The sequence below is a fragment of the Pogoniulus pusillus genome, chromosome 7, assembly GCF_015220805.1.
Source record: "Pogoniulus pusillus isolate bPogPus1 chromosome 7, bPogPus1.pri, whole genome shotgun sequence".
In the NCBI taxonomy this organism is placed as follows: Eukaryota; Metazoa; Chordata; class Aves; order Piciformes; family Lybiidae; genus Pogoniulus; species Pogoniulus pusillus.
Genome location: NC_087270.1, coordinates 21961365 through 21988971, shown reverse-complemented (window position 1 = coordinate 21988971; position 27607 = coordinate 21961365). Strand labels below are relative to the sequence as shown.

At 40.2% G+C, this 27607-nt stretch overlaps 1 protein-coding gene across 4 annotated transcripts in view; it reads right to left on the bottom strand.

Annotated features, from left to right (window-relative positions):
- AFTPH (aftiphilin) overlaps positions 1–27607 on the bottom strand; it is a 53679-nt gene that overhangs the window by 16031 nt on the left and 10041 nt on the right. For 3 of the 4 annotated variants that reach the window (XM_064146183.1, XM_064146182.1, XM_064146180.1), the window contains exons 2-6: positions 22116–23889; positions 9749–9900; positions 9132–9258; positions 8762–8818; positions 6351–6473 (exon numbers count right to left, since the gene is read on the bottom strand). In XM_064146183.1, the coding sequence (XP_064002253.1) occupies positions 6351–6473; positions 8762–8818; positions 9132–9258; positions 9749–9900; positions 22116–23858 (2202 nt within the window). In that variant the 5' untranslated portion in view covers positions 23859–23889. Of the gene's footprint in view, positions 1–6350; positions 6474–8761; positions 8819–9131; positions 9259–9748; positions 9901–22115; positions 23890–24680; positions 25018–27607 lie in introns of those variants that run through there. The other variant, XM_064146181.1, reaches the window with a different exon arrangement.

Below are 27607 nucleotides of genomic sequence, written 5' to 3'. Positions count from 1 at the left end.
TGAGCAGTACAGATTAGGTAACTTCTAACTCAAACAAGATTTGCAAATTAACTAAAACACAAGAATTGATAAACACCTTAAAGCTGAGGTGAAAGTTAAACGACTGTTACTTTTGCAGAAGGGAAGATGAGGCATTTGGAATAAAAAGTTATGTACACACAATTACAGGGCAGATTTAGAACCAGGTTATTAGGGAAAGCTCTCTGTACATCTATGCTTCATACTGATTAGAGAGAAAAACATAAATCAGTTAGTTATCATCAACCAGTCCATGATTCATGTGGTTTGTTCTGCTTTTAAACGACACAATCTCTAGATGTGAGAGACAATCTAACATTGTCCCCACTCCATTCCCTTTAAAAAAAAATCCTGTGGCTTGCTGTCCTTTAATGATAACTCATTTCAATGCTCCTCCTGGGAGCCCACCCTTTAGGCTTTCGCATTCAAGAGGTAAATCAAGCAACAGCAAAGACCATGCTTTTGTTGAGTGTGTAACTTGCAGGTGCTGCCCTCCTGTGTTCTCAGGGTACAAACTGATGGAACAACATTGGAAACGTCTGAAGCAAGCTTATATTTCTACTTCTGTGCATTACATTTCTGCTCTCCCTCCAGCGAACTGTCAAGAAATACTGAGGAAAGGAGGTGTCTTCAGTTTCTAACAGAACGACCACCCTTATGATAGGTCTCTGCAGCACTATTCAAAATACATCACTAGCTGTCAAGCTTCCGGTGGCTGAGGCACACTTTCTCTCTGCTCTTTGTAGGAATCCAGGCTTTATTTCCCCCCACACTCTCTTTTTAAAACTTTCATCTGAAAAAATATGCAGATGCATGAATCAAAGCAGCTGCAACCTCAGCTAGTTTGAGCAATCAAGCTAACTTTAAATGGCTTTCACTAGGTGACAGGTAATTACAGGAAGAAAAATGAAGTGAGATAGGAGATTTCTGTATTTACTTACAGTAAATGCTTTGCCTAGAAAAATATTTCTTACCTAACAGCTCAGAATTATTTCCATCACTGAACACACCTAGAACAGAATTCACTCTACAGGGATTAAGGAACTGCACTTCTAACTACTGGCACTGAAATGATTTGCATGGAAACGTAAATGCTAAGTGTGGAAGCTACACCTGAGGAAGCAGTGATCACTATTACCAGTTGCTCACTTGAAGTTTGTCACATCTAAAGGACCAGGTATGATTTAGTAGCTTTCCTGCCTCAAGGAAAATGCACTCAAATAGAAACAAAGCAACTTCCTTCCAACTGTCACAGAAGAAAACACCCACTATATTTTGTGCCAAACGACTGAGTCAGGACTCACGAGGGTGACAGAAAACTGCATAGAAAATGTGGTACCAATGGCTAGCTATTAATAATGACTTGATTCTCAAATCTGCCAAGAAGATGACAAAGGATGTGATAAATTCTTTCTCATGTGGTGGTGGAGAATTAAACCTGACTACAAATCAGTAAAATTATATTAAGTGCATTAGTCTGGTCCGGGACATGAGGCCATTCTCCTGTCCTCAACAACTTGTGAAAAAGAGAAGGATGGCCAGGTAAAGAAAACCGCACCTATAAAAGATCCTGGTAAGCTCTGCTCTAGACAAAGCAAGAGAGTAGAGGCAAAAGCCCATTAAAGACAAAGTTTTCAGATTCTGATCACCTTGGCCATAAGAAAACTAACTACACTGGGACATGTGAAATCTCAGACAATGGGAAGTTGCCCTGCAGATGGCAATACCATGTTTTGTCTTTCAGAAACTGTAAGGTTCCTACACCAGTGCTGGTTATATTTAACCAAGGTGGTTATTTTAGTAATGTGCTTTAAGCAAAAGTGTCCAATCTAGAAGATTGAGAGTTAGGGCAAACTGCTCTTACTCCTTCTTCCATCTTAGATCACAGGACACAGAAATGAAGACAAGCACAGCCAGCTCACTACTCTGAATGCTAAGGAAGTGAGAAATAGGAAAGTAAAACGCCTGCTAGTTTTACTGCATCCCATTTCACTTTGATAAAAAGGGAGAGATGCTTTCACACAGTAATTTTAGAATAGTATTATGTAAGAGCTTTTATCATGCAAAAAGAGTAAAATGTAAATGTTTTTCTCCATGTCAGCAATTACCTAGGGACAATTAAGTAGAGAAGGAAAAAAAGGAAGCATTTTCCTGTCTTAAAACTGAAGGGGGGGGGAAATCAAAGGTCTTGTAATACAGTGTTAGTATTTAGATAAATCCCATTAATCAGCATCATAAACATCTCAGAAAAGGTTTACAAGGAAGTACTTCATACACTTCATTGTGTGTATTGATTGGCAAAGGCACAATAGTTCTGAAAATTACTCTTCTCAGACATCTTTAAGCAGCTGTGTCACATCTGACAGAATAACAAGTTCTCAAATATCTCTTACCTGAAAATCTTTCTTACTCTCATCAAACCTACATATAGTCTTGGACCTTCCTCATATGTGTAACTGGAGAGCAGTTCCATGATGGAGCCTCTGGCCAATAGCCAATATTATGATAATTTGCATCTGTCATTGTTAGAAGTCCTGATGATCCCTTATGTAATTAAAAGTGTTTTTAAAGACTGTCACCCCACGGGGTTTAATTAAGGTTCAGTTTGTAATAGCCCGCAAGTGTAAGATACTTATTTCTGCTATAACCTGATCTCCAATTCAGGGCCTCACAGGCACACAGATGTGCTGTAAAGGCCATCCACAGAAAAAAGAATTACTGAGCTTTTTTTTCTACAGTGGCCTGGGTAACTATAGATTTCTACTCCAAAAGAACAACTGCTAAGCAAAACTAGGCAGGTAAGAAATCTCTACCACCAGAGTCTACTGAATACACATGCTCCCAGTCAGACAGAAGAGGATGCTTGGAAGCAGAAGAGGAGAAATATGTAGAGTGGTTTTTTTTTTTGTTGTTGTTGTTTTTTGAGAAAGGCTTCTAGAGAAGCAAGTAAATAATCTTTAAAACAACCTTAACAGAGAGCACTATCAGAACACAAATAAGCAGGCAACATTCGAAGCTCAGACAGCAACCTTTCTAACAACCACTGGAGTATGTTTTGGTCTGAACATTTGGCCATAGGTAAGGGTACCTGTCTTGGGTTTCACAATCAAAAGTTGCCTCTTTGAGCAGATATTCTCTCTCACATCTGATGTGCCTTGGTAGACCCTTTTACCTCAGACCTGCAAAGACTTTGAGGCACCAGGCTTGGACAAGGCAACAATGATCAGGGCATTATTACATACTCCGTTTACTACCTTATATTTATGAACAGAGGAACAGAGAAACAACTCCCCCCCAAAACTCTCGGGATAAACAGGATTTAGATGCTAGTTTCAAACATAAAATGGAAGAAGTCTACAAAAGTCATCATGACATAACAACCCATGTGATAGAGCAGTCGCTCAACTTGCTTCAGAGGATAAATCATCATTTTCAAAACCTTGTCCTTACCATTCAGATGGCTCAGATGAAAACTTGCCCACTTATTTCTACAGCCTAACCAGCCCAGCAAGATCCTCTGCAGGGAATGAGGCTGAAACGGAGTTATTATATAAATTGGGAAAAAAATATTGCAGCTCATTTGCTGCTTTTTCTCCCTCATTCTTTCACTTTTTAATGTTCTTTGGTTTAAATCTCTGCATGCTTCCTTCTGTTCGCCTACCACCCAAAAACTTAGGAGGCTTTTTGTGCTCCCACAAATGTTCTTTCTACTCCTGCTTTTGCATCACCAGTCTTTCTTCCCAGGTCTTAGTCCCTCAGCATAAAGTCATGTGTACATGCACAGACATGGTGCTGTGCTAAGCTTTGAACAAAGGAGAATTCCTTTCCTTAAGCACATGCATCCATTAACCAGAGCCCTCTTCTTTCAACAAGAAAAACAACGTTCTGAACTTTCCAAGTATCAGAATGACCCCTGAGCCTACTGTTCCTATTTGAAAGCAGAGGAATTAGGAAGTTTTAGCTAAATAATTAACTGGATAAGATTAAAGATACCTAAAGTATTGCATCTAAATTGCCTGTATTTATAGTATGTTTCAGGGTCCACTAAAACTGCCTATTTCCATTGTATATTGGTCAATGTTTTTAACACAATTCCTAATGTAATGTTTACCAAAGTCTGGCCATGTGATTTTGACACCATTATGATCTGGAATATTCCTGAGAAGCAGTCTGCACAAGTGATGTTACCTTTTTTTAATCCCCAGCAGCAAACAGACGTCACTAAACATTAACAGAAGGTGAGTCCAAGAAACAAACAGAGTCGCCAAGTTGGAGAACAGACTGTACCATGCCCTGAAACTTTCTGAGTGTCACTTTCTGAGTGGTCTCTTAGCTTTCTTAACACTTAGAGTTCTAACTCATCTCTTCCCACAACCTTATTTTAGAATTTATCTTTCTGGAAAAAAAATAACCTAAGGTCAGCAGTGCAGACATACAGCATAGGAACTTCTCCTATGGACCATAATGACTGAACTGAGAACAAGCTATGGCACCTTATCGAACCGTGGTAAGTAATGGTAAATTCTGCTATAGGAGTAGCCAAAAGTACAAATCCACAATTAGAGGGGGGAAAACCCCACAGAACACCAAAAAGAACCTCTGATTATTTTCATCACTATGTTAAGCAACAGCATGTGTCAGAGATGCTGCTATTTCAGGCTTCTGCAGCTCTGTTTAGTGAATGCTTTAATTTGTGTTTTCTCCTCTGTAAATAAGGGAATTTTGAATGCTGCAGAAACTCATTTTCTTACTTCAGAAGTTATTTCCTGAGCTCAGACTGGCTGCAACAATCAGTATGGTTACCTCTTCAGCTGCTCCATTCCACTATGGTGGAGAAGCAGCATATGAAGCATTACCAAACATGTCTATTACTACATAAAACATTCTCAGTTCTGAGCCCACTGACATACTGCTATTCTACAATGAAAATAAAACCACCTTCTCCTCTGGTACAATCACATCACAGTTAGAGCTCTGCAAGATGGCAAAGAACAAGGGAATCACAGAGCCATCTTGCAATGCAATTAGATCAATCATCTAATTGCCGATTCTGGGGTTAAACCACATCCCTCAGCACTGCATCACTGCCTCTTTGAAACACATGCAGGGAGAGCCTGTTGCAGTGTTTGAGAATCCTTTCAGTCAAGGCATTTCTTCTAATATCCAACCTAAACATCCTCTGGAGCAACTTGAGGCCATTTCTTCTCATCCTATCACTTGTTGCTAGGGAGAAGAAACTGACCTTCCACCTGTCTCCAACCTCCTTTCTAGGAGTTAGAAAGACCAAGGTGGTCTCCCCTTGGCCTTCTTTTCTCCAAGAGAAGAACTCACTTTCCAAAGAGGGCAAGGAACTCACTAAACTGAGAAGTAGCTAGTGTTAAGGTTAGGTGTAGCACAGAAGTAACTCAGTTTTGAATGCTCTCTATTAAAAGCCAAAATGACAGCAGGCAACTAAAAGACATTGGGCAGATGAAACAAGACCTGCACTAAGAAGAAACGCAGCCAATTCTCTGAATATGTGACACTGAAAATGAAACCTAGTGACACAGAGATCCCATTAGCTTGTTGATAACCATACACACTGTCACATCCATGGCATTTCAGTGATTTTCTAGTGTAACATCAAAACAACAGCGAAAGAGAACTCATGAAATTTAAAAGCTCACTCCTTAACTACTCTAAATTTGGTTTGTGTAAGACTTTAAAGACAGAAAAGTCAGCAAATCAACTTTCTGTTCAATAGATAACACCAGTAAAATATGGCATAAAGGGCCAACAGAACGTGTACAACCAAGAAGCCAGGGCCTTATGCCAGTGATGACTGCACCCAGAAACTTTTTTCAGGCAGCTGGGCTGCATTTCATGCTATTCTGAAAAAGAGAGGAAAGGGGAAAAGATGGCATGATACACATATGAACGTGGTAATTCAGGAGAACAACTGCTAACCATCAGGCAAAATCATCTACTACAAGCTCCAGAAAAAGCAAAGACAAAGAACCTTAGCCATAGGAAGGGCAAGTCTAAAGTTACATGTAAAGTTTGTGGGAATAACTGTGCACTGCCTTTCAAAGCAAAGTGCTGCATGACAAGTTGGCATCATCAGGACTCTCAAATGCTGGCCACCAGTTGCTACAGTCTTATCATAGGGATGCTCTTCCAGTCACACATGAAAAGCAGATCCAAGAGCAGAGCTTCAATCTGACAGAAGTAACACCTGCACTTCACACACAGGTGGTTTTGAACACACCATCTAAATATTTTAAATTTAAAGGTAGAAGCAAGGCATCCCATCATTTCCCTCATTCATCTGTCCTCCCCCTCTCTGTTTTTACCTGGAACTGATCAGATGTGCATGTGTTCATCTCTGGTGATACAGGAGGTGTCTGTCCAATTGAAGCTATTTTTTCTGCTGCAGATATTGGTTTCAAAGGTTCCTTGGTAGGCTCTAACATACCCTAAAGACAAAAAGAAGGACCAAGAAAGGGAAATCAGACACTTACAGTTTTATGTATTTTAAGAGCTAAAAAATAGGACACATGCACACATTACTTTGTAGCACTCCCCTCTACTAGGGCCTTGGGGGTAATCATGTACATCTGGGACACATTTAGCGAGGAGGACAGAAGGAGATGGGCCAGGGGAGAGAAACATTCTTGTTCCTTATGTCCAAGAAACATTTTAGAGGCAGTAACAGAAAGCCAAGTGCTTAGCTGGAGCTTACTTTCCAGCTTTCAACAACGTAATTTAGGCTGGAGGAAATGGCTGCTTGATAAGGTGATGTCTTCTCCTCCCAGTCCTCTGGAACAGTGTAGACTGTTGCAGAAATACCAAATAGCCCATCACAAAACCACAAGCGCATTCACACCATTTCAACAATTAACTCAAAAGAAAGAAATCAAGTTATCAGTTTGCAGAATGATACCAAGAACAGTAATTAATGACATCGAAATAAATGCATGAAATGGCACAAATCATTAAACCCACATTTTTCATTCTAAGCAATTCAAAGCTGGACAGCACTATGTAAAAGGTCTTAAATAGCTGGTGCTCCTGAAAAAATAAATTTAAAAAAATGAAGGCCAAGGTTTACACTGAGAAAGGCAAATCACCCCAGAAAGTGAAGCATCAGGAAAACCCTAAAATAAAACTACTGAATCTGCAACTACCACAGTCATTTCCAGGAGCTGGCCACCAAAGTCAGTTGTCCTACCAAAGGGTCAGCACTACTGTAAGGGGCCTAAGAACTTAACCATCGGTTAAATCAGTTCTTTTGGGCAGTGGAGAAACACATGGAGCAGTTTGGCAATAGAAAGCAGCAAGCTACTTCATTCCTACCATCACCTTGATCCACTTTGTGTGCACAAGTACAGCAATGAATTTAGGGAGATAATTAATCATCGGCAACAATGTGTTGCAAAAAAAAATAATTGCACATTAAAATCATAGAATTGTTTTGGTTGGAAGAGACCTCTGAGGTCATTAAGTCCAACTGCAAACCTACCACCACCCCCATGGCTGTTAAACCATGTCCCAATGAGCCACACCCATGTGTTCTTTGAACACCTCCAGGGATGGTGACTCCACCACCCCCCTGGGCAGTTTGTTCCAATGCTTGGCCAGTTTTGTCTTGCTCACAAATATTTAAACGTGAAGAAAACAGAACTGCTGTGAAGTGTCTGTATCAGAATGCCACGCTTGCATCCAAAGATGCATCAGAAAAAAAACAGCTCTATAAAATGACTCTGCAGCATTTACCAAAGATAATTGTAATGCTTTGATACTCCATTTTGAACCACCATATCAAAGCGTACATATGTTTAAGTGGATAAACACACACAGGTTTCCAGAAGAAAAAAGAACATATTGATTCTGCTCAGACTAGCAAAAATGGCAAATCTTATCTTCTGAATCCCCCCCCCCCTTTTTTAAAAAACTTCTGTTGTTGTTGTTTTTATCCAGCAAAGTATTTGTCTATCTATCTTTGCAGGAGCACAATACTGGCTATGTAATGTTTTCTGTACACATAAATAGTCTAATATACACGTGTAAGGCCTTTATTTAGATGTCAGTAAGGGTGCAAAGCATCACCACGCACCTCTCTTGACCTAGGGACATCGAAAAGCAATCAAGTAATTAACAAACAGTCTGTCAAAGAAACAGCTGCATAAAGAAGAAATGCTCCACAGAGCTGAGAAAACTTCCTACACACATTTCATGGACAACTATCTAGCAGCTCTTAACCTTCCTTTGAACCATCTGGTCATAGGACCAGGGCTTCCCACAAGCACTGATGCAAAATGATGTTTTCCTTGTCACTTCTGACAACTAGTTTCTCATGTCAAATTTTAGCTGACATCTTTACATCTATATACTGAACGGTTAACACACAACAAGAACTCCTGATTGCTGCATACACATGAATACCTTATTTCAGTCAATTTTGGGTTCAGAAAATGCCTCCAACTGAGCTCAGACTAGCTAACCCACCTTATCTGATAAACAGCTTGCTTTATGAAATGAGGGAATCAATACTTCTTTTATATGAAAGCAAGTACCTGCTTCCACACACAAAGGAAACTGTGCACTTGATGTTTCTTTTCTAGCATTTCTACTGATGCCCAAACCATTACCATGCTTAGAAAAGGATCTTTCAGCACACTTGGTGCTTACAGTCTTTTAAATATATTTCATTACATAATGTAGTTGGAAGTGCAAGAAAATATAACACTAAAAAAAAGCTTACCAGTCCTGCTGCATACATGGGTACTATAACAGGCTGTTTCTTGTTGCCTGTAAAGAGCTGATAAAACAAGAACAATTTACTTAAGGGTTTCAGTGCCATATTTTTTCTGTGTTGCATAACTTGTGTAAGATTAGCATCAGAGCATAATGTTAAATATGTTAAATAAAACACGATATTTTAAATATTTTGGTTAAAATCAAGTTAATGGGGCTTATAAAAAGTTAAGCTATCAGACAGTTTGCCATGAAAAGCCCTGTTCAGTGCAGCTATGCAATGACAAGACAAGCATTCATACAAAAAAAGTTTCCATTTGATTCTCCATTTAAAGCAGCTCCATTATTTAGAAAGCAAGTTTTACTGACAGACTCACAATGTTTCTTGTGTCAATTCCCAAGGAGCACAAAAGCTTTTTGTTGCTGTGGGAGCCACCCCACTGGTATCTCAGTCCATATGCATCATGGATATCCTGCAGTTCTGTCCACACGTCCATCAGTTCCCTATAAACCCATCATAAATCAAGTTATCAACAGGAACAACAGCTTAGCAGCCTTGAATAGTTTAGTTTTTAATGTGACTTATTACACATCCCAATTAATCTTATGCCCAAGCACAATACCCAGGGGAACTAAAGCTGCACAGCATTCTCAGAACAATTAATAGTTCAGACTGGAAAATGTTGTCCACAGCAAGCCGGACAAGACAAGACCTAGACTTCATCACAGGAACAAATACAGCAATTCAAATCAAGTGTAACTAATAATTGATTTTATGTTTAACTTGGAGACATCACTTAAAAAGAAGATGATATGCTGCTAAGTTGATATGCTGAGTGAAATGCTCCTAGCATGTGCAGTCACTGAAAACAAGCATTCTACTAGATACCTGATTTTAACTTTGCTTCCAGTGTTGTGGAAAAACTCAACAACTCATAATGAATTTCTCCTAGATGTTTTAAGCTCCTAAAGATGACATGCTATGGATTCTTACCCAGTATTTGCTAAGGTCTCCTCAGCTGTCATACGCTTTTCACCTGCTTCCAGCAAACCAATCAAGGAACTTATATCTTCTTCAATTTCAGAAACAGGAATGGAAGGAAAACAGGCTTCGAATATTCGTTCCAAACGACTTAACAATGTTGTCTACATCAAAAAGAAATTATTTATGTCAAGTTTTGTTAACTGCTTTCAAGAAAAGGACTCCAAAAGAATGAAAAATAAGGTGGATAACAACATGTGGCTAATACAATTGTTTATCACAAAATGCATAACTACTGATGAATCAGACAACTTCTTAAGCACTGTGCTGCAGGCTATTGGGAACTCACAGGCTACTGAGAAACTTGTGCTGTGCAAAGTAAGTCCTACAGAAGAATCCAAAACAATTCTTACCATGTGCAACAAGTATTACACTAGATTTACTCAATGTGTTGAAATCTTCAAATATACACATTAAGGGTTTTACTGAACATGTGTTTTTCAGCAAGCTTAGTACTAATCAATGAGATTTGACCTGATGATGATGCACTTCAGTTTGAGCTTGAGACATAACGACTCAGAACACAACTGAATACATCTTTTAGGATGTATACAGTGAAAGGCTTCCTAAAACTCAGCTTGATGTGCAACATGCTTGTGGTGTGACAAAAACTTTGAAAATGGTAAGGAAAAACTTCTTCTAATCCAAAGACTGCACATTTCTCCAATAATTCCTAGCATCAATGACTCAGATGTTGCAAAACTATAACCCTCATTTTCATTTGCTGTAGTTTAAAGGTCAGGTATTATGCAGACGAGCCATGTCTAAGTCATTCAAAACTTAGTTTTTTCACAAACAATACTTGTAGTATTTGTTTGGTGTTTCTCCAGCCCCAAAAACTAAAAAAGAAAAATAATTATTTAATGATGGAATTTCTTGCCCTGGAACTTATTTGTTTATTCATGTGTTACAGGTTCTTCAATTTAAATAAAGGACTACCGTCCTCCAAACAATTTTTCCTTCCTCCCATTCGCGATTCAGACAGTTAATGCTGAATGCTGTGATCCTGCAAGGGGTAAAATCCAAGCCTGGGGACACTTATTCCAGCCAAATAACTTGAAGGGAAAAAAAAAATAATCCCCTCTCAATTTTATTTTAGCTAAATGGGAGCCAGACAGCAGCAGGGTTTCCATAACCACAACTTTATCAATGTTTCTCTCCTCTGACCTTCTTTCTGCTGCCTTACGTTATAAGGCAGCATCACCAAGGCTATGTAAATAAAATCCTCCAAAGTTTTGCAGAATGGGCTTCTGGCATGTCACAGTAATTCCAACCATGTCTTGACGTCACCATCACTTCAGTGTCCTTTGGGAGAAAAGAAACTCCAGCATTTTAGGAGTGCAGCGTAATGGATTAAAACACTGTGAACAGGTTAACCTGCCTGCTGCCCCCCAAACAGAAGTGAGGGAACAGTAACAACAACTCTAGGTTGAGACAAAGAAAGAAACATTTAAAATAAATGAAACAACATAAAGCACAATTACCTTAGGTTAGCCTATTTCCAGAAAAAGCACAGTGAAATGCAGGAAAAAACCCAAACTGCATAATGCAGAAACCCCATAAGCTACCCAACTCCCACCCATCTCAGTGCCACTCCTACAGGAAAATAAAACACCCCAACATCCAAAATCAACATCCAGAACAGGAAGTCTCTCATGTTACAATCTGAACTTCAAGCCCCATAACACTTTGATCCAGTTAGCACTTTTTATTTTGAAGCAGGCATGAGGCAGCACGGTTGAGAGTAACAGCAGCAAATATCCAGCAGACAGGGTTCTTAGGTTTCACAATGCAGCAAATGTCGCTCACTTTTCTCTCCACCAGTGCTATGATCACCACTGATGGGTAGGACAATGTCTCAGCAACACAAAAAACACATACCAGTACTAAGGGCTTCGAAGCATTTTAATTCTGTATCATGCACTGGAGAATGCTCTGAGTCTTGCTACTTGAGCCTTGGCAGATGGATTTAATACTAAAAAAACCCAACAATCCAAAACTAACCACCTCCAGCTCCCACAAAACAAAAAAACCCACCCTCTTTTGTAATTATTTTTTTACAAGCTCAACAGGATTCCTTCTTTTGAAGATCTGCCCTTACATCTCTACCTCCTCTCTTTGTTACGCTTCCACATAGCCAAAGAATGTCAACTTTATTATACAGCTCTAGGAACTCTCAGATAGAGGCACCACTGCCACGATATATACTTTCCTCCTCCTTGTTCAACTCATTAAAAAGAAATAAGCAGCAATTTCTTATAATTTATTAAAAAATACCCATTGCAAGGTATGCTCACAAATTAAAATGAAAGCCTTTTTTCCCCAGGTACTTGTTTCTAACAGCAGCACTCAAATCTCTTCTTGCTTAGGGGAAGGAGATGAAAGCCTGGCACAAAAGCAGCACTTCTGTATTTCTATTCTGGAGTTCCTCAACAGCCCCCTCTCCAATGCTCTGCTACACTGCCCACAGGGCAGTACCCAGGTTTCCTACAGGGAAATGGACAAGAAGCAGAGCAGGTGAAAATACCAGGAGCATCTGACAGTGCGTGTCAGTACAGCTATGCCTGCAGAGCCCTCCTGTGGAGATGCAGCATATTCCAGCAGCAATGCTGAATTTACAGACATAAACCTCAGACCTCTGGCTGATTATGGTACAATCAAAATGAAACCAAGTTCAGAGAAGCAAGGCTGGTAGTTGGAAGTTTCATATGTTAACCAGACCAACCAACACAGCCAGGACAAGCCCTCAGGCACCAGAGTAACTGTTGTAATTATGAAGCAGATGTCTACAACACTTCTGATTTGAATTTTGATCTGAAAATCTGCCTGTCTTGTCTCAGTGAAGTAAACTACTGTCTGTGTACATCAGCAAACATAACATTTGCCTCCCTGTCTCTTGATTGCAGTCAGGATGCGTTGGGAACTGGGAACTGAATTTGCCCAGTCTCTGCTCCCTATTTAGCTGCTAGATGCACAAAAAGCAGGAATATGAACTTGAGTAGATCAGCTCTTCAGTTTTGCTACCTGGGAATGAAATTTTTACGGGGAGAGCCACCAGATTCAGTTATTTGCAAAACACAATGTCAAAATACCATAATTACTACACCATCAAAGGATTTGAATTACACATTACTTCACTGGTATTGCATGTCCATAACCAGTCATGTTACACAGTATTTAATCTTCCTCTTAATCATCTCCTAATCCAAATAGTTTTGGCCATGCAATGTTACAATAGCTGCCATGTTAATGGATTGTGTTTGTTGCCCAGAACTAAGACAGTCATTTACACGTTTAGTGAGTAAGATGAAACAGTATCACAGATCTTACATGCTCTACTTATGTTTTAATCCTTAACTTAGCCTATTAGGTGAACAGGCAATGCTTACTTCATTTCTGCAGCAGAGCAAGGATACACATCCCTAATGAAAAGGAAGAAGTATATGAAAGGCACTGGATCATGAGGACAGCAAGATGTCACATTTCTTTAAAAGGATTCACGCTTGAGAACATGCTAGAATATGCGCTTAGGTAAGGAAAGAATGAACAGAAAGGCTCTAAGAAGCAAGCAGCATCTCAGTCAGCACCCAGTTTCAAATTGGAGCTTAAGATTTGTGCCAAATTTTCAGGAACAGTTTAATTATAGAGTTCTTTACACTTTCCTTCCATCTTTTCTCAATTGCCAGAAATGCTCAGCCCTTTCTGTAGGGCAGAGAAGAAGGTTTCCATAGCAAACCAGAGTAATTAATTCTGTGTGCACAAACGGGCACAGAAATGAACCTACAAATGCACAGCTCCCGAGCAGTGGCAATGTCCCTCGTGGAAGTGGCTAAACTTGCTCTTCTAATTGGTAATGAAACCCTGCAGTCACAGCTCCCAGAGTAGAAAGGGCATTCCCAAGATTTCTGCATTAGTGTAAAAATGTCTGTCTTCTACACACCTTAATCTATTGTTTGTACAAAATAAACTGGAAGGAAATATTAGCTCTGCCATACACAGTAGCATTATGTCTCTTGGGGTGAAAAATCCTGGGGCAGGAAGGCAGAAAGCAAAGTGAGAACTTTTCTCCACTGTTTCTGTCACTAAAAGCATTTCATACCCCGATGTCCTCCATCACCATTTGAGAGGATTAATTCCCAAAAGGTAGAAGATGTGAACAAAGTCTCCAGCTGCTGTTCCAAAAGTTCACTGTGACTTTCCAAACAGTGGCAGACTCAAAGCCCTGTACTTTCTGTGACTGCAAAGAAGTTTTGTTGTGAACACTTAAGTAACCCCCACCTGAAACAATCAAAATATCACAAATGTCAAAGACTTTCAAGATAATGATACCCTCAGGATTAGAATTTATCTCCTTGGCTGCTGAATAGGGAACAAGATCCATCTCTCACAGACAGAAGACCAAAGTACTTGGCTTACACAATCTGTTTTTCTCTTCACCACAAGACTTTAGAATCAACAGACTCCTTCAACACGGCACTTCTACACTGGCTGCCCAGCACACTAAACCTTCTCCAGCTACCTCCACGTTAATGCAACAGCAACAAGCCACTGACTTTGATTCAGAGCTATGAAAAGACGAGATAGTAAAATTTGCCATAAAGACAACGTACTTGAGCCACACATACAGAAATAGCTGATGTGAACTGGAGTTTTCACCACACAACTGCTGTTATGCTCCCTTGGGTGAAGTTTCAAGAAATTGTGAGTACAAGGGAGAAAAAAACCAACAGGCTTCTTGCTTCTCTCCATGGTCCCAATTACACATAAACTGCAGACCAAGCAAAAGCTCATCCAATGGACTGCTCCTCATCATGCTGGAGGCTAAAGAATAGAATATGGTACTTTGACCCTCCTTCCTCCCCATTTTCCATCAGAGGGGATAGCTCCATTTCTCTATAAAATGTCTCATTTCCCCCACCTTCACTTCTCTGGCAGCCTCTAGACGTCATTTAAGAAGGGAGAGAGTAGAAAATGGAATATATATTTGGCCTCCTTTTCCTGTTGCCAGAATGAGGCTAGAGAGGAAGCAACACTCAAACTCTGGGCTGTTTGAATCTACCAAACAAAACTGCAAGACGTAAGAATAAATAAAACCAGTGCAACAGTTATTGAGATTGTTTAGATATTCAATTCTTCTTGGATAGAAAAAACATAACAAAGGAGACAGAAATGAGCATATGAAGGATCCAAGATGCTAAATGTATAATTTAGCAGAGGAATAAAGTCCAATATGGATGTGATCAGCTTTTAGTTAGAATTCAGAATCTGAGCGAAGACTCAAAATTTAACAGCAGAACAAATCTCAGGGGACAGAAACCAAGAAAAGAAACTGATTAGAGAAATTTTATTTATTTAAATAACAAAGCCACTGCTCTGGAGAGTGCCTAACACAGACACTTATGATCCTCTTAAAAAAGCAGAGGTGAAATAAGAAACTAACAAGTAAACTGTATTTCCCAGCAACACATTTGCCTATGAGGAGCTAAGTCACCATATACTCCTGCACTTCCACCACATATATGTGAGAGGTGTTGGATGGGTTGCATTTGTTGGTTTGGTTTGTATTTTTTTTTTCAGGTTTTAGAGATTTAATTTTTGAAGAGTTAAACTACATGACCATACAAGAGGAGCTGAAAAATTGATCTAAACTCACCATGAGAAACACATCAATCAACTTCAGTGATTGTCAAAACCTTCTGGACTTGGGCCAAGTTAAATGGTTAACTTAATACACATAAGCAAAGAAACAAAGCACTAAGTTCCTAGTGAAATGGGGGCAATTTTTCCTTTGGAAAGCTTTGCCGATTACTCTAAGAATCAGTTTCCCTTCCACAGAGCAACAATTTGTTTCTTTCTCTGATGTGAAAGCTCTGCTTAGCAAAGGAAGCACAAAAGCAAGGGGATAAGAGCTGTAGACAGAATGACTGTGTGGGAAAAAAAAAAAAAAAAGAAGCAAAGTCATAGAATCACAGATTTTGGAAGAGATCTCTAAAGATCATGAAGTCCAAGTCCCTGGCAAGCAGGATCACCTAGGATAGACCGCACAGGAATGCATCCAGTCTATGAAGAACATTAGGTTAAATTCTTATTCAACTCTGATGGCTTTTCTCCACCCCTCCTTGATAAGCAAGTAAATTTAATACAGTGCCAGAGATTTCTTAGAGGTGAAAGGGAATAGTTTCACTTTTATCATCACTGGTGCAACTGAAACACTGGTTCTAAACTTAGACTTAAAATCCAGGAGGAGAATGCCACGAAAGCTGAAAACCCTCACCAACATCAAATGCAGAGCAAGACTTTAAACAACATTTTCCAGACTTAAAGAAGTTAAAGTTCTAAATATCTCCGAAATGTTTTTTAAACAGCAACTATGAAACTCTCAAGACCAACTGCAAAGTTACTTCAGAAAGAATCACAGTATTTCCCTGCTCTTTTTACTTCTTGACAACAGAGTTACAAATTGCAAGGAAGTTGAGCACAGAAACGTGAAGCTGCCTCCCTCCTCCTTGCACAGTTTTTTTCCCACAGCTGAAGAATGTAACAGATCTTGCACCTTCCATGCAGGCAAATGGAGTTTAACAGTTGCTTCTCTAGACTACATAAAACTTTAACTTCCCATTTCAGTTGGTCATGTCAGTATCTAGTGGTGCTGTACTAATTTTTCTGAGATGGAGCAGACGAAAAGTCATGTATAAAAAATGGAAAATAATCAGCTGCACATACTGAAGAACTGCACTACAGCCTTAAACCCAACCTTTCCAGCAGATATATTTACACTGCAAGTTGCTATTCAACTGTTTGAACTTAATTTAGACAACAGTATCTTAATTTACCTTGGTGAACTGAAAGCTGAAATCTTTATGGTCATAATTACTTTTTCCCAAGAGGATGACTTCATTCACTGCCCAAGACAAAGTGCTCTCTAAGTGATACTTTTCTTTGTATTGATGCATATTTGTGGCTTAGTAACTGTGCACGACCCACAGAGTCTGATTAATCTGAAGAGGTACAGCCTGTGAGCACCGGCTCTCCGATGAGTCTCTTAAAAGCAACTTGGAGGACTCAGTGCATTTCTCTTCCTCCATTTCCAGGATTTGCTATCTCTCAGCTAAACTGGGTGAGTTTTGGCTTTCCAATCAAGGCACTGTTCATCTTCCCCTCCTCTGGAGATGCCAGTACTCTTTGAACACAGCTAGGCACTGCCATTATTACCCACCCACACAATTACCATCGCTAATAACTGTTCAGATGCTTTGCTGCCCAAGTCTTATAGATATTTTTAATGCACAACACAGCAGAGCAACTCCCTCAGCTGACTAATGTTCAATATTATCTGCTGGAAAAATCTGGGTTATAAGCCTTATATTCCTTATAAACATAACTTAGTAGTGTGCTATGTGATCACATAAAGAGGATTAACACATATAGGACAGTGCAGGTTCACTCAAAACTTGTTAGATCAACCAGTTCAACCATCACTCCACCCTAAATGAAACTTTGATGAACACAAAGCCACAACTCTATCTCATGCAAACCTCCAGGTATACCTTTCAGCTGAAGACAGACATGATGAAGGTATACAGCAGTATCAGTATGGGGTCAGTTAATAGTTTGCATCTCTGTCAAAGGGTCTTTGAAACTGAACCCTCTCCAAGGTGTTAAAAATTCTTTCCATAGTTTTAACCAAATACTTTATACCACACCCTTTTCCATCTCCCCCTGGCAGCACTACTGAATAAAAGAGGCCAGCATGCTACAAACCCTGCTGCAGATTGAGAGGTTGAGCTCTAAAAGAAAAGATATAATTATCTCTTTGCCATTACAGTCACATTATATAAGGTCATTTTGGTGACCTTTTTCCCCTTGCAAAATACAGGAGAAAGTAAAAAACCCTGAAAAAATTACCTGAATTCAAATAAAGTCTAACTTCTGATCAAACATCATAGTAAGTCCACAGTCTTTCTAAAACAGTTTGCCTGACTGGTGAAGGGGCAGCAGCCCCAAAACTGAGGCCTCTCTATGCCTCTACATGCCTGGACATGTTTTTCTGCCAGGGACCTACGGCAGTAAACAGGTTGTGTAACACACACACACCCAGTCTGTGTACCCCTGGGGTCCGCCCAGGTGATCCCCTATTGGGAGGGTCCAGGCAAACAGCTACTGCCTATTAAGGTAAGGTTTGGCTTACTGCCAGCCTGATTGGTCACTTTAGATGGCCAAATGAGCCATGAATCTCGGCTTAGAGTCTACAAAGAGGGGTGCAAAGGAGCACCACGTGTTCAGAAAGTTCAGAGTGTTCAGAAGTCCATACTTAGAGGTTCAGACCCAGCTCTCTGATCCATATAGCAGCACCCTGCTCCCCTGACCTGCTTGCATGGCCTAGACACAGAGTCAGGCCTTACTCACTTGCAAACATTACTGAGGCTCAGGCCTCTTGCATTGATCTCAAGGCGCAGTTAAGCTGTCTGTGAACCCTTTGAGAAGCAGAGTACATGCATGCCTGCATTTCATACATATCTGGGGAGCTGAGAGCCCCCTGCTTAAGCCTACAGCAGCCGTACATACTGGCTTGCTATCCTTGCATTTATCTATGGAGCTCAAGTCTCTCTGCAGCCTGGCACACTGCTTGCCAAGCTGTCCTGTAAGCCTGGAAAATTCTAGGCCCAGCAGACCCATTCAGACTGTCTGCTAACCTACAAACACAGCCTGCTAGCTGTGAGACTGACTGTCAGAAGCTGCACAGACAAATCCTTCTCCTGCACCTGGAAATCCTGCCAGCTGATCATCCCTGGACACCGGCATCCAGAAGAAGCAGCAGCACCAAGGCAGAGACCACTTCGCCAGGAGAGAAGGTTAGAGAAATCCTGCTGACCCCAGAGACTAGGAACACTTATCATTGACCTGCAAGCCAGGACAGATTCCAGCCTCACCAAGACCCAAATACTGGGCACACGCTGTGACACAATCCCAGGAGGGTGATTAATGATTAATACTTGAGAGCAACACATTTAAGTAAGCTTTAATTCCTTTGTAATATAAGTTACCTCTGTCTTAAGAGTAGACAGAGTTTCAGCCCTTGCTGGGCAAACAGTATAGTTGTTAAGAGGCATTAAGCCTAAAGGAATCTTTCTGTCTATAGTTGTTGATAATTTGATATTTCCATTTAATAATCCAATCCCTGTAAATATATCCCAGCTGTTTTCATAACTTTGCACATAACGAACTTGATTACATAGTGGTTGGGGGTGGCACAAATTCATAAATATTAATTTTAATAAATAATTTTATAAAAAATTAATACCACCTCAAATTAATTTCTCACCTCCCCCTAACAGAGGAGGAATAAGAGAAACCCCTCCACGACACTGACATACACCTTGCAATCAAGATCACATTCAGAAAGCAATACATTTTGCTGCGTCCTCCATAATACACAAGCTAAGGAAACCAAAAGGAAAGCACACAAAGGAACATAAGCAACTGGTAAATAACTTGTGTTGCATTCTAAATGCATGAAAATGGCTGCACCCACATTTAAACAGCAATGTTGCCGGTCAACTATACAAAATCAGACAGCTGAAAAGTAAAGAACCACATTAGAGTCCTTCTCTTTATATACACCAGTCAACACAATTTCACTACCACATTACACTGGTGCTCTCAGCCTCAACATCACAGGTGAAGCATATACAGTATCTTGTAAGTGATCCCAGTTCACCATTACCCTAACCCGTGGTCTCAATTTTCATACCTATCTCAAGTGTCTAACACACAGAGTTATTTCTCACTGACACAACCTGCTCACCATAGGTTGCTACAAAAAGTGTTTTTTCAATTTCCAGAAACATATGCAGATGATTTACTCCTCCCCATCCTTCTTTGGCTGGGCTCATAAAAAACAAAACCCATTTGTTTGCTTACCTCCACCTAGCTATATTTTGCATGTGTTTCTGCATCACACAGCACCATTCAGATCTGCAAATGCTTTAAAACTCTGCATTTTGTAGTTTTATCTCCTCTTAAAAGTAAGGAAGCTGATCAAAACCTGAGTTTAATTTTACACAGACTCTGCACTCCAAGTACAGAGACCGCCAGCTCATGTTGACTCAACTAGTCTCGAAGTTTCTAATTGCATTTTATTACCATGTGGCTCAGTGGCTTAAAACCAGAACTACTACTTGAGATTAAAACAAAACTTCTTGCCTTTTATTTTTTTTTTTTTTTAAACAGAAGGTTTCAATAGATCCTGCCAAAACTTAGAGCACTTATAGAACAGAAAGTAAGTTTTGAAAGAGTGTAACCATTCTTTTAACAGCTAAGGGAATAAAAAAGGGCAACTGTCACTGTAGCGCCAAAAAAACTGTTGCAACAGAGAAAACATATCCAGCACAACAACTTCTACATCTCACTTGTGTCAAACTTCCTCTGAGTGAGCAGCGGAACCAGAACACCACTTTATATCCAGCCACAACTGGCTGTAGTATAAAGAATTAAAAAATATTGAAGTCTTAAACCTGGCTTTACAATCTAACCAAACTGCTGTAGGGTTTTATGATCGATCACCAAAGGACCTTCACTGTGACTGAGCTTTTACCTTTTATGACAGACTTGAGGAGGGGTGTCACTTACAGAACCTCTGAAGACTCTGCTTTGAAAAAACAGCTACACTGGGATGTGTTTTCTGCTGAAAATCCACCATAAAATTACAGAAATTTGTGAATATAATATTAATGTTTGAAACCTTCAGACTGTATCTTACTAGCATGACTAACCAGAACAACAGATTATTTACCAGAATCACTTCCCTATCTCACCTCTTTGTCAGATTCTGGATAGTCTTTCAAATGTCAACAGGAACAATTTAAATTAAATGCACCAATGACTCTCCAATTCTGTGGGTGACTGACCAGCAGAACAGGTAACAAGAAATTTGTGCCTCCAACCTGAAAAATGGGCCCACACACTGATGTGGTGACGAGCAAGATTTTGCAGAGCAACAAAAATCCACCCGCATGTTCACTTGAAAGCCTTTTTTTGGCTCTTGAAGGCACTTTGAAATTTAGTTAATCCCTGCACAAAATTGCAGGAAGCATCAGGAGCTGAGGCTCACATCTTTTAACACCACAAGAAATCAGCACTGAGTCCCAAAAGCTCCACTTTATTTGCTGATGCTTGCAAAGCTCCACCTGGCACAACCTTCCATCGAACAGCCATTTCACCTGACACTGGCAAGAAATGGAACAAGGCAGTGCTGTCACCAAGCCTATGCAAGGTTCCAGAAGAAAGCACTTCCCTCTTTCCCTTCTATTGTCAGAAGAGATCCATACCTTTCAGACACATACTTCTACTAACATGCTTTATTGCTGGTGTTGCTGCACTCTTCATAAGACTCTGAACTACTCACATGGGATGACATGAATAAGAAGCAGCATCAAAGAAAATTTTAAATTCAAATTGTTGTCCTGACTTTTGTGAAAGTGATTGTTAAAAACTTAGCAAAAGAGTATGAACAGGCACAGATCTCAAATATGACTGGTGAAAAGTCTTAGGAAGGAAATAACTGGGAATCATACCAATCTACGCACTAGGGTGCAGAGTGAAAAAAAAACCAACTATCCACTTCACCCTGCCCAAAACAGCAGTATCTTGAAGAAATCATCAGCCCTGTATTTGTGATGCTGCAGTAGCATGGAGCTTCCCACAATTAATGTGTAACAGTGACTTATTTTTAAATAGCTTTTAAATGGTTAACTTCCCAGAAGCTGCAACACTGGAGAGAGGGCTCCATAGGTCATATTTTATCATGCTCTCTGCTTGAAGCAAACAAGTGAAGCTATTTACAAATCAAGTCATCAGCTTTAATCAGATTTTGAAAACATGATAGAGAACAGTGGTGAAAAATGTTGGGAACCAATAATCTCAGCATCCAGCCACACCAGTGTTTTATGAAATGGCAACATCAGAGCTCCCTCTCAAAGGCACTAAACTCTGAAGCGAAGGAAGAACTATCACAAGTTCTGAAATGTTTATGATGGCTTATTCCTTTCATGAATTTATGTACAGGACCACAACACAGTTGTCAAAACAAATGGATACAAGTTCCAGCATATCATTATTCTGCAAGAAGTAACAGTGCTAAAGATCCAGAATGCAAACACAGCATATGAGTTTCATACTAGTCTGTTACCCCACAAATTAAATCACTCCCACAAGACAAACAAGGAGTACTCAAACATTTGTTTTATGCAGAAGCAGGAACCAGGCAGAGCTGTGTGCACAAGCACAGAACAAGACTGAATAAAATCAAGGACACCCTTACCTGAACTGAAGGTGCTGGCTCTTGAGATTGCTTACTGGTAGTCCCTTGGGAAGATGCTAAAGCAAAACTATCAGTCGTGCGTAATACTGGACCATCGATGCTGGCTGATGCATCTGTCCTATGTGACTGCCACGTCTCTTTTCTGTGATGAGATTCACCAGCTTGCTCATCTCCAAAGGCAGCCCAAGAACAGCTGTCTTTTTGTTCATCTTCAAAAGCATTCCAGTCTGTAGCCTGGTTACAACCTGCTGAGCTGAAGTCCGCAAAGTCATCAGAGTCCTGAAAATCAGCACTCTTGTCTTGAGGATTTGGCACTGTATCAAAGTCTCCAAATTCACTATTATCACCACCTTCTACCTCAGCAGCTTGCTGGAAATCTAAGCCAGCGGTATGACATTTTAAAATTTCAGCAGTCTCATTTAGTTCAGCTTGATCCAGCCTTGCTGGCTGCTGAGAAACAGTACTTGTGTCCCTGAATTCACCAAATTCATCATTAGGTTCACTAACATATGCAGACTGTTTTGAAGTTCCTTCTAGATCTAGAGCATCTCTTGATTCTTGAACATTAACAAAGGTAGGAGACATACTGCTGACTGAACCAAAATCACCAAAATCATTGTCATGCATGTTACTGCAAGCCACAACTTCAGCACTATTTCCACCACTCTTAAGATCTTCAGAGTCACCCAATTTTTCTCCCGTATGATCACAGCCTAGGCTTTGGGTCTTATCAACCTTGATGTCCTCTGTTCCCAAAATATCATCAGGCCTAGTAAAATCTTTGTCATACTCTATGCTGTGTTGTCTTCTCCTCTCACTGTGTTCTCCATTTTCAGTAGTGCACATTGAACTTCCAGCTGCTTGAGAAACTGCAAATTCATTTTCCAGTGTTGAGTGACCCTGTTCACAAGTATTTTCTGAAATGCAAAGCTCTTGTTCAGTAGGAGTTACTCTGTTTATTCTGTTGTTCTCTTGAATGCTCAAAGAGTCTCTTTCATTAACAACACTGCATATGGTAGGTCCTGCTCCCTCTAAATGGATTGGGCTTTTGTTTGAGAATGTAGCAAAATCAGCAAAGTCTTCACCTGAGCTGGGCATTGAGTTCAAATTTTGCTCAGTACTAAGGGCACTAACAGTTTTCAGTCCCGTTGAGCCACCGTCTAAATCTTCTATTCCCTGAGGATTCACAGAATCTGATGCTGCAAATCCATTTGTTAGAATCTCTAGACATGGAAGTTTCTCACCATTACATGCATCTGCTTGCTCCTTCTGGCTTTCAACTGCTTTACCAGTTCTAACCACATGAGATGCAAAACTCTCCAATTTCCCAGTGCCATCTCTTTGTTCCCCTCTTTTGTTTACATCTTCTAAAGCAGCACCTGAAGTTTTAGACTTGGATTTTTCTTTGCTGGTACTAGTAGCTGACATGTCAGGATGTTCCTTAGTAAGAGTAGGAAGCTCTGCAATACAGTCTTTATCCTTAACATTTTTAACAGATGTGAAAGCTGCAATGCTCGCTACGTTGTCAGAATAATCACGAAGTGGGATGAAATGGTTTGTGGATATAAACTCCTCCTTTGGATGACCGTAGTCTGGTGTATCAAAATCAGCAAAACCTACACCAGATGTGCTAACACCAGAAAATCCTCCAAACTCTCCAAATTCGTCTTCATCATCATCGTCAGCTCCATTGTCTAGTGGTGGAGGGGATGAGGAGTACATTCGAATAATATCTGGTTCCATTGTTCAGTTCCACTTCGAAGTTAATGTATTTCTGTAATAGGGGGGGAAAAGTATATTAGAATTTGGCTAACTTTTATAAATTCATATTTCTTACTTTTACTGCATTTTATTGCAAAAGCATGTGCACAGGTCGATGTCCATATTAGATATGAGCCATTCCTCAAATTCAGTTTCTAACCAATTATTTCAGGATCACAGAATCGTTTTGGTTGGAAAAGAACATCAAGACCAATCATTCTCTAACTCTACCAAGTCTGGGGCAAAACCATATCCCCTCAGCACCACATCTCTGCCTCTCTGAAACACTTCCAGGGATGAGAAATCAGCCACTTCCCTGGGGACTGTTCCAGTCTTTCAGAACTCTTCCAGTGAGGAAGTTTCTTCTCATATCCAGCCCAAGCCTCCCCAGAACAAAGTGAGTTAATTTCCTTTTGTCCTATCACTAATTACTATGGAAAAGAGACCAACACCTACCTCACTGCAACATCCTCCTTTTAGGAAGTTGTAGAGAACAAGATCTCCCCCCAGGTTCCTTTTCTCCAGGCTAAACAATCCCAGTTCCCTCAGCCACTCCTCACAAAACCTGTTCTCCAGTCCCTTCAGCAGCTTCATTGCCCTTCTCTGGACCCTCTCCAGGATTAGTTTTACAAGTCACAAAACCAACAGGGGACAGTTTATAAATCTCTTGTAAATCATATTACATTCCCAGCAAACAGTCCTGAGACATCAGACCATGAAACAGATCTTGATCTGTTTTGCAATACACAATTCTCTACCTCCCGCCACCAGCAATTCATGAAATCACCCATGTTCCTGGCCCACCTTTTACCACGTGCATTTCCTGCAGGAAGCTGTGTGACAGAAATCCAAGCCACTTCACGGATCACAGCACCACAGTCATGTACATAAGGCACCTTCAGCAGTGCCAAAGGCTTAGAGGATGTTTCCATAAGCTGTGAAGCAGCTGAGGAAGGAAGTGCTGTTAATAATCACTGTGATCTGCTGCCTTGCTGTGTCCAGTTTCTTTCTACTAGTTCATAGGCTGCCATTACATCTCCCAGTTCTTTGGATTTCATAACTACGAGCCAACAGGCTGTCGCCACAACTGCCGTCACCAGCTTGCTTTTGTCTTATGAACTGCCAGTTGGGAAATGCCATTACAAGGCACCAGCAAAGCCTAGAGCAAAACAAACATCTTCATCAAAGCTTATTCTCAAAAGCAGAAAGCAGCAAGAATATCCATAAAAAACTAAACATAAATCACTAAACCATAGGGGAAAAAATAAAAAGAGGAAAGTATTCTCATAGCCCAGATAGAAACAGAATGATTCTGTTTTACAATGATATGTAAGGTGTGGATAAAAAATTCTTTCCTGAAGAGTGTCCTTGATTGTTTTCATTACTGTGTGTAATTAACGAAACAATTACTACTACTCTGTGTAGACTCACAATTGTACACATCACTTAACCAGTTCATACTTTAGAGCCCTTCAACTGAGAGCTATAATCAAGCTCTTTCCCTTTCAAACGACACTTGTCAGGAACAAACTGCAGCAACAAGCATCATCTACAGAAGGAGTGAAACAATGTACACAAGCAAATATTTTCATTTCTAACCAACAGACTAAATGTGGACTTTACTAGTGCCTGAAACTTGGATAAAGCCTAAGTCTTAACTTCTACACCTTTAGCAAACAGCTTTGTATCTAAAAAGTGGCACATAAAAGGGCATAGAAACAACAAATGAAGCTCTCCAGTTGTCCCCAAGCACAACAGACCACAGCACTTGAGCCACACAATTCCCTCAGCATTTTCCAAGGAAGTCTGATGTTTTTAAGGACTAACACACCTAGGGTTTTTGGTTTGGTTTTTGGTTTCTTAATGGTTATTCTGCAGTTGCTAAAGAACATAATGCTCATCATGTGCAAATTGAAGAAGACTACATAGGAATTTTGTTTAGAACAAAGAATAAGTTGTCAACAAGCTCCCACATAGGCTTACTCACCAGCAGCTGCTTAAGAAGGTATTTGAAAGAAGGGCTTCACTCTTATCTCAAAGGCCTCATCTTTCAAGAGCACTTTCCCTTTTACATCAAGGTCTACAAATGGTGGTTTCATTTCACACATGAATGTAAAGTTCCTTTTCAAGATGACTGCAGAGTGTGACTTTGTGTTCTCACACATTAGTGAGTGAGCAGGCTAACAAGAACCTCATGAAGTTCAATGGGATCAAGTGTAAGCTCTTGTCCTTGGGAATACAGAAGCTGGGAGTGCAGCTCAGACTGGCATCCACCTGGCTGGAGAGAAGACCTGGGAATCTTTTAGACACCAAGTTCAACATGAGTGAAGCGTGTGCTGCAGTAGCTAAAAAAGCCAGCAGGACACTGGGCTGCATGAACAAGGGCATTACCAACAGAGGTAAGTCAGTTATTGTCCCACTCAGTGCTTGTCAAAGCACACGTACAGGACTGCATTCAGTTTTGGTCCCCAATGTACAAAAAGGATGTGGACAGGCTGCAAAGTGTCCAAAGGGCCGTGAGGATTATCAGATGACTGGAAGACCTGCCATATCAGGAAAGGCTGAGAGAACTGCTCAGCTCTGAGAAGGGAATGCTTAGGGGAGACCTTACTACCACTGTACCAGTATATAAAGGGTGGCCACCAGGAGTATGGAGACTCCCTTTTTACAAGGAGTCACATGGGAAAGACAAGGGGTAATGGGTACAAGTTACTCCTGGGGAGATGCCAATTGGACTCCAGAAAACAAACAAACAAACGAAACCAAAACTAACAAAACACATTCCACCAGGAAAACAAACATGGGAATCACCACAAGATCCCCCTATACAGGGCAGTTTTTTGAGACTCAGCTTGGCAGAGTGCTGGGACATATCAATTAGACTATTACACAGCAAAGTTGGACAGGATGATCCATGGGGTCCCTTCCAAGGCAGAGTTCTGTAACTCTGTGTGATACTCCAACCTGTTCAGTTTACAAGTTTCTGAGTTTTCAATTCACTAAATACAATCATAGCATTCCTTCTTTATATCCAGATTTTCAGGATCTGCTGCAGCCAGTCATCAACATTAACACCCAGGCATGCAGACTACAACTGCTTTCTGAATGTTCTACTGCAGAGAGAGACCCAGGTGCTCCACACAAAGACATGCCATGGGCAGTAGAAGTGCTGAGTTTGGTATTTAGTATTAAAAATAGTGGTTAGGTAGACATTAGTATATACTACCTCTGCTTATCTCAAGGCATTTTATCTTGGAGACAGCAGTATTTAAACCTACAGAGGAGTTGGTTTAACAATGAATGCTATTGTTTGTGGAATTCATGACTATGAAGGTCAGGAATCAGTACCTCTTTAGTGACACACAGACATTTAGGAGAAAGGGCAGAGAAAAACACACCAGCTGGGGTGAGGCTCACTCTCCTCTAATTCCTGGAAAAAGGAGAGGATTTCTTGGATTGTTTTTTGGGGTTTTTGGGTTTGTTTGAGACTTTGGTTTGGTTTTGCTTTTTGTGTTGTTTTTGTTTGTTCCGTGGGAGGGTTGTTTGTTTATATTTAAAATATTAATTCATTTATTTGGTTATAACAAATCACCTCCTGTAACTGAATTTGAGTTCATCAGTCTCCAGTTAAATCTCAACAAAGAAAACCACAAGTTTATTACTAAAGCTCCTGAAATTTAACAGGAGTTGTTACACCTATTTGGTAAGTTCAGTTGACAATATTTATCAAC